Source organism: Lepisosteus platostomus, chromosome 24 (assembly GCF_059453375.1).
Source record: "Lepisosteus platostomus isolate fLepPlt1 chromosome 24, fLepPlt1.hap1, whole genome shotgun sequence".
NCBI classification, from domain to species: Eukaryota; Metazoa; Chordata; class Actinopteri; order Semionotiformes; family Lepisosteidae; genus Lepisosteus; species Lepisosteus platostomus.
The window spans coordinates 8,148,671-8,157,050 of NC_142634.1; the positions used below are offsets into that span (position 1 = coordinate 8,148,671).

Consider the following 8,380-nt stretch of genomic DNA (forward strand, 5'->3'; position numbering starts at 1 on the left):
CAGCATGATCTTCAGTGTTTGCATGGGTTTAGTGACCTCAGTGGGGTGTGGAATGTTGCAGGGCATGTGTTAAGAGAAACCTCTGTTTTGTTCAGGGACCATAAACTTATTCTGTTTATATGATTATGTAACACATACAATATACTGCAAGTTCAAATGAACTGTAAATCTGTTTGTAAATTACAAACACTTTTCTCTGTTTCCCATTGGTGTCTCACAGAGCCAAGGAGGCAGAGCAACTGAAGCAGGATCTGCAGGAGGCTCGGGAGTCCGAGCGCCGGGCGAAACACAAGCTGCTGGAAATCACTAGCAAGTCTGCATACACAGTAAGCTCAACACATGCCTCCTGGAAGTCTCCTTCAGTGTGGGCAGGCTGTACATTCAATATCGTTTACAAGGTTAAATCAAACGCCTGTCTACCATGCTCTTTTGAGAGCTAGTTCACTGAAGCCTCAATGCTTGTGGTTAAGTGTTTTAATGTTGGAAGTTGGAGTTTGTTTTCCTCCTTTTGTCTTCCTGTTGTAGCCGGCAAATTCGTCTGCCAATGCCATGCCACCTGACATACCCAGCTTCAACTTCAGCAGCGAGAACCTCACCTTCGATTTCAAAGATACCGACATGAAACGTCTGTCTATGGAGATCGAGAAAGAGAAGTAAGTTTAAGGTCTGGAGCAAGGGATCCCACCTGTGGGTCTTAGGTTTTCATTGTCTTCAGCAGGTTAAGTCATTAGAGAAATGATGAATTGTCCCAGTAACGTGGACCATTTTAACTCTTCTGCCAAATGCAGCTCCAAAAAGCAGTGTTGTGTAACATTTGTATTTAAAGCTTGTATCAGTAGCTCATCATTTTTTTTTCTTTTTCTATAGTACTTACTAAGGTGTGCTCCCACATTCTGGTCCTCAACATTAACATTTCTGCAGGCTTTCTAGGTCTCTATAAATTATTAGCTGCGTAAACCCTCAGGAAGAGAATTACATCAGCATAGTGGCAGCTTAATGTGCCCACTTTAACACTCTGGCACAGGTCTTGAGCTGGTAAAGGACTGAAGAGACCTGCAAATCTGCAGGTATTCAAAAGAATTACAGCTGTGAATAGAATGCAGGCAATGCAGTGGTGCTTAACATGTAAGGAAGCTAATCAAAATGGCTTGTTGTTGCTAATTCATTGTTAGTAACTTCATCTCAATACTGTCTTATCTAAAGGCTTATTTAAAGGTTTAACACTGACAGTTCATTTCGCTCACTCACCCAGTGCTTGTTGCCTTTACAGAGTGGAATACATGGAGAAGAGTAAACATTTGCAAGAGCAGCTGAATGAGCTGAAAACGGAGATTGAGTCTTTAAAACTCAAGGAGAGAGAGACTCCCTTAGACATCTTGCACAATGAGAATGCAGAGAAAGGGAACAGCAAGCAGAGCAACTTTAAAAAGGTACTTTAGCAAGTTCATCTCTGAAAACTAGAATACAACATGAAGTGAAATTTTTGGAATGTGGTTTTTAAAAAAATGTACTCTACTGCCATACTTGATTTTTTCATATGCTGTGCATTCTAGTAAAAGTATTTAATGTTTTATAAATGTTGCTTGCTTGTAATCAAGAGGTTTTAAAGGTTTTCATTAGCTAAAGAGCTTTTAAATTCCTGTCACCATAGACGATTTTAAGAAATGGGAATGTAAAATTACCTCTCATTTCATTCTTTAAAGTGACATATGAAAGACTAATATATAATAGAATTTTGCTGCATGGATCAATACAAATGCCTAAAGTTACCTGATAGATGGTGTTTGTTTGAGTTTATGCTTTTATTTTGTAGAAACAGATTACAAGGAAGACCACTGTAGACATACCATAAGGAGCTTAGTTTTAATTTATTTTTTGCAATTAAAGTTTGAGTATTGGAGTGAAAATGAAATTAATCAAACATAAATATATAAGCAAAAGAGTTCAGAAAGAGCAGACCTAAAAATATATGGCATTTCTAACACTAAAAGTTAATTTATAAAAATCACATTTAGAGTTCAATTAATTTGTATTGTAACCCAAGGTTATAAAATATTAACAATTATTTTAATATTAAAAAGAGCTTCCGTATTAAAAGTGCTGAGCACAGAATTATGTTTGTGGTATGCTGGGATTTTGCTAGGCTAGCTCTAATGAGATTCAAGCTTCAGGGCCACAGCTAAATTGTACTGTGCTTGAGTCGGCCAATATTGAGTGGCAGGAGAACACAGAATATTGAATGGGTATTCAATGCAGGGAATTTTTTACTCTCAGGTCAACATGACCTGTGTCCATCAATTTACAGGAATCCTGGATGTGGTGAAAGCATATAGCATCCAAAAGTGATCTAATGTAACGGCTCTTGTGCATTAGATTAAAGAAATATGCTGTGAAAATGTAAATTAATTTAATACTAATAATTAAATCGAAAGGTAACAAATGCCTCATATAAAACAGTGCAAATGGAAAAATCTGAGAACGTTTGAGGCCGACTTGAATTTTGGTACACCCGGTGGTAATTGTGGCACAGTAATGATAGCAGCAGTCCTGAACTGAACCACAGGGATGAGTTTTTCAGGTAGGACCTGAGGGGGATTAATGGTTGATGTAGAAGCTGACTGGAACTGGACTTGTGCCAGGCATGGCGGTAACCAGAGATTTTACACCAGAAGATTATCTCCACGTTAATATTTCCTGTTATTAGAGGCTGCAGCTCCTTGCCTGAGTGTCTATGGGGAGCATTGCATTGACCTTATCACCTAGTCAAACTCCTTCACCTCATCTGGAACCTGCAGGATACAGTGAAGCTTGCTCTTTGTTTTAAAAAAAATGTTTTTGACAGGATGATGAGATATTGCTATGCCATGTGCTAAACCAAAATTAGCAATTCATTCACGAAGAGAGATTTTCTACCATAAGCATTTTTATTTGGTGCTAAAATGGACAGCATTAAAATAAACTCTGAAAAGTGTCTATGTCCCTGCGGAATCAATGTTTTGTAGCTTTAAGAAATTGAGTATTACGAAATGGCAGAGAAATGTAAGTCTGATGAAATATGCAGTTAATTGCTGAAATACCTAATTTAGAGACTATTGATGGCAATTTTTGGCTACCACCCATATCTATAAAATTAGCTGTATACTAGGGCTTAGTGCATTGCCGACAGCTAATGATCTAGGTGTCTGATAGTGCTGTGCAGTGGTATTCATGTTCTTACTCATCTTCTGGGTTGTGTGATTGTATGTTGCATCTGTGGCAGGGCAGAGAAATTCAGAAAAAAATGTCGTTTTTAAGAGTTACTCAGTGAAAATTGGTTTTCTGGGGCCCACCCAAGGAGAACCAGTTTTCCTGCATTTAGCCAGAGTCTAGTATTCTGACATCAGTATTTCAGGCTTTAGCAATTAAGGTTAAATTACTGGGCAGGATGGTTTAGTTTACTTAGCTTGTTTAAAACTAAACATGTAGTCGGATGTCTGCATATTTAAATTGAACATTGAAGTCTTTTTCTTTTAAATATATTGCAGTCTTCTTTTCAGTAAGTGTTTGTTAATTCAGCTATGGTTGGCAAACTTTGAATTTTCTATAAAATGTCTTTCTCAGCAGTAGTTTGTCATTTATTTATGGTAATCTCTGTCTAAAATAGGTGTGTGCATCAGCAGTTACAGAAGAGAAGATGTTATAGGTAATAAAGTATAGTTAATTTTACAGTAAAAAGAAAATTGGTGAAAGGTGTCAAATTGATTCAGTTAAGAAATCAATTTGATAATAAAGTGCTCGTATGAAATGACACAAAACTCGTACACATCTTCTAAACCCTTTTTTGTATGAGCAAATTTAAGTTTTAACTTTTTAGAGCATAAGTCTCATAAGTTCTTTAGAATGATTTATAAAGTTCAGGAGTCCACATGAACTCATTTAAAGCTTTAGAGTAAAAAAATAAATTGGAAATATAAATTAAGTAAATTGCATTATATGAATATTTAATAATCTTAATATCTTAATATATGCATCTTGACCTATAGAGATTAATGAATGGATCATGCACTTAAACCTCTAAGCTTAGAGGAACAATTACACAAACTGTGTCAAATACTGTGACTGCAGATATTGAATTTTGAATTGAATTTTTATTAATTAGCATCACTTACAAGGCTAATCAAGGAAAAGCCCCTATAACCAATCCAAATCTTTTCATCTTTGTGGCAACCAAAGTTGTATCGCTAAGGTAAAATTGTCCTTTCAAATCATTGACACAGAAAACCTGACTGTAAAGATAATGCTAGGCAGAAAGTGAGTATGAAAAGAAAACTGTTTCATCCCACTGCCCAAATCGATAGAAGATAAAGAGGAGCTGGCACAACGTAGTCCAGTGATTAACAACGAATTACATTTTCAGTAAAGCTGATAGAAAATTGATCAGCTAGGTGCTGAGAAAACTCTTACCAGGATCTTGCAGGTCAGAGTTGTTCTGCCTTATTGATCCCCATAAGAGTCTCTGCCAAGTTGGAGGCAGGCACAAGATAATTATCTTTGCAACAGAATGCCTTGAGCTGAGATCACGGAGTTGATGCTTGGAGCATCGCTTCAGCAAGTTCTCCATCTCTCCAGCTCCTCCTACCGAGCGTGAAATTGAGGAATATTGGTAAACATGGACTAAACATATCCCTATCTCTCCCAGAAATCTGATATTTTGATTAACACAACACCATACTTTCCACAATGGATTTGACACAAATCATTTTGTTCTGTGTTCTTTATTTACATCTGGACTGCCAGGACAACCTATGAATAAGCAAAATAAATATGCAATGCCTTTAACAGAGTAAAGCTCAGTGCTTTATCGGTACAGTGAGCTGCTATTTCCATGTATCTCTAAAAACTATTTTAGTTGTATGTGCAGTTATCAAGTGGACTTGTGTAGCAAAAAGAAATACTAAAAAGAATTCTTATATTAAAAAGAAATCTAACATAAATTAAACATTGCCCAGGAATGCTACTTTAACCTACAATCTGTAAAAAGCAAGCCATCAGTACTATAAAAATCGTTCAGTCCAACCACTTCTAAAAGTAAATATACTGTAGGTATACCCATGGTCTCAGAGCACTTTGACATTTAAATATTAACTCCAGTTACTGACGTCTAATGTTTAAGAGTATCTTTCACCCAAAATATAAAGAAGGAGTATTGAACTCATTTGTTAGTACCTAATTGATCGAGGAAACTATTCCAGCCATTGCTTGATGCCAGTGTATTCCAAACTCCCATCATGCTTGATGTAAAGAAGTTATGTTCTGTCCTCAGTTTTAAATGGACTTGTGCGTAGTTTCTATTTGTGTTGTGCTGTTGGTTCCAATTACGGGAATGCAGAACTATCAATGTAATGAAACCACTTTAGTAGAATTTAGATGATAAATCTAGAGGATGGATTTTGTCTTTTAAATATTGATAACGCCAGTCCTTGACTGATATATACTTGGTGTGATATTTTTTTTTTGTTGGGAAGGAGGAGGAGATGAAAGAATGTGTCAGTGATCTGAAAGCTTTCCCGCAAGTTCTGCAAAATAGTTAACATCCTGCACACTAATGGGCTTGCAGGCTGAAATAAGCTTTCCTGTGCACAAGTCATTTGTGCAAAAACAGAAGAAAACCTCCTTTGTTCTCCAGAAGAAGCTCTGTAGTTTTTCCCGGTGTTCTAAAAAAGTACAAAGCAAAATGGAAGTATACATTAATATTTTATCAGCCTTGAGCAAATATATTTTTTTTAAAAACTAGGCCTATTTAGAAGCAAGTAAAACTGAGTAAATGTCAAAGCATATACTTGTTCCAGCAGCAGGCCTGAGGTTAAAGCTTTGTTTTGACATTTGAGATATTCAAATTTAGTCCATATGGTCTTAATTCTTATGTTATTTGCAGGTCTTTCATTTTCATTTAATTTTAATTGTCTTCCAGCTTACTTTGCAGAGCACAAAATCCAGGGTTGCCTTCTTCGAAGAGCTCTAAATGCCTAGAGGGATTTCTTTCCCTTCCTGGACAAGACAGAAGTCGCGACTCCTAAAACTCTTCAGGCAGAGATGTGACAGGACGGAATACAATCTAATGGTACCTCTAAATACAGAAGGAAAGACATTGACCAAATTTAGAGCCTTGTTTACATGGGGTTGGATTGTATACTCACTACAACAGTAAAGATTGCAGTATCTCTAGGATTACCAAGACTTAAAATGATTTCAAGTGTATCATGAAATTAATAGGAATGAAATCCTTTGAATGCCATGTGAAGCTTCTGCATGAAACTGACATGAAGGAAGGATGTTAATCTGTGCTTGCTCAGTTTTTACATACTGTATCTATAGAAAAAGACTTTTTTAAAGTGTTTATAATGACATGAAGTTTGACTTTTATAGTATTATGAATTGGATCTGACAGTTTGTGATGGTTTAAAAAACATGTATAACCTTGTGTTTAATGCTTAAAGATTTAGACAGGAAAGATTTAAAACGCTGTTTGCAAAATGCAGTTTCTGTGTAAATTGAATTAATGGATTGATGGTGATATTTGGAAACATCATTAAAAATGGATACATAACAAAAATGCCCCTTTCTTTAAAAAAAAATCATATTGGTCAATAGGAGGAAAAGGAAAAATTACTTACATTTATTAGCTTTGTTATTTTAGAAGTCTTTTGTATCTTTGCACAGATATCTGATATCAATCTTTATGTGGACCATAAAGAGGAAACAGAGACATTTAACATGTAAACAATGCAGCCTTTTAAGCTTTATTTAATTTGCATTATTTTTTTTTAAATAAAACATTAGGTGCACATGTACAAAGAGGCTTATTCTGTATGATTCCCCTGAAGCACCATTTCTACAATGCTCTGATGAATTCAGAAGAAAACAAATTACAAAGAATTAGCCGCCGAAAAACATTTCCATGCATGAGGCTCCTCCACCCAGAATCAAAAGAGCAAATGCAATGGGCTGTGAGCTGCTGAATCCCCACTTTCTGTTTACTTCCCAGCGTAATGAAGAAAAGATTAGTGTAGAAGATTCACACTTCTGCTTGAAGAAAATACCCCTGCTGAACCTGAAATGCTAGCAGGCAGGCTAGTCAGAGTGACACAGTCTAGGAAAAGGTTGAGCCATATGTGGACAATTCTAAGTATAGCTGTTAATTAAAGTGAGCAGTTCGTACAGTATATGTTCTGCATTTGTTTCATGTGCAGGAGTTAACCATGGAACTATAGATTAAGGGTCTCTTCTTCTTGCTACTTTAGTCCTTTGCAGACCAAGCCTTTTAAAATTTGTCAGGGACAAAGCTGTGGAAAATCATACATTTTTATAAAGAGCATGTTGTGGCTTATTCATTTTCAGACAACAGAATTTTCACGGTGTCTTTTTGTAACTCTTGCAGATTCCGTGACCCCAACACACAATGTTTTTTAACTTTATATGCAGGAATATTAGTTCTATTAATCTCTGCAAAATATGTATTTTGCATTTCAGACATTTTTAATGAAATGAAATAAGTAGTCAGGCTGCATTCAGATTGATATTTTGACACCGAATAAGCATAAGAGTGAGAAAAGAATATTCCAAAGGTAATAGTCATAATTCATCTGGAATGAAACAAACAGCAGGTGGCAGTCTTTTACCTATGGAGTACTGAATGTGTTATATAAATATATTAAATATCCCCCCCCCCCAATCCTCTTTCCTGTAAACAAATACTTAAATCCAAAAATTATGAATATTTTGTAAATGAGAGATGGATGTGTTTTTTCAGTAGCATGGGAACATTAAAAAATTTATTTATGCAGCAATCACATGTGTATTCTTCAAGGAACACTTGTTTCCATTCTTGGTAAGCATATTTATCAATAGCTCATTTGTTGCTTCATACACTCAAATCCTTGTATAATAAAATATAGCATCTGAGGAAATAAAACAAGAATCCTACATAAAATATTAATCCTAATCAGATATATTTTAAGTCATGCTGTCATCTATTTTATTGTATACATTAATATAATAGTATATTACCTAAAGTGATGCAGTGAAAATAAAACATTACTGCGGTATTGTACAAGATAGTAATAAACCCTCATGCAATGCAGCAGACATACAGATGAGTCCCACAAAGCAAGGCAAGCAAACCTATAGTGTATATTGACCTTTTACTCACGAAGTGTTGAGTCCAATGCCTTACTTTTGTTCTAAAAAGCAGGGTCTATCCTTTGTTTTTGCTGACAGATGTAAGACCAAAGTGACTGTGACTTGTGTGGTCTTGGATTCATTAATCAATGGGCGCAAAGCAATATTTTCTTGCGGTGAACTTTCTGACCCTCTAGGTAATGAGAAACTCCATCTGCCATAG

The 8,380-nt window shown here is 35.7% G+C and overlaps 1 protein-coding gene across 3 annotated transcripts in view; it reads left to right on the top strand.

The window, feature by feature from the left end:
* Positions 1-6,592, top strand: part of nf2a (NF2, moesin-ezrin-radixin like (MERLIN) tumor suppressor a) — a 32,351-nt gene extending 25,759 nt beyond the window's left edge. For all 3 annotated transcript variants that reach the window (XM_088617699.1, XM_088617698.1, XM_088617697.1), the window contains 4 exons: positions 221-326; positions 526-653; positions 1,271-1,430; positions 5,951-6,592. In XM_088617699.1, coding sequence (XP_088473825.1) covers positions 221-326; positions 526-653; positions 1,271-1,430; positions 5,951-6,001 — 445 coding nt within the window. In that variant the 3' untranslated portion in view covers positions 6,002-6,592. The remainder of the gene's footprint in view (positions 1-220; positions 327-525; positions 654-1,270; positions 1,431-5,950) is intronic.
* Positions 6,593-8,380: the final 1,788 nt, after the last annotated feature.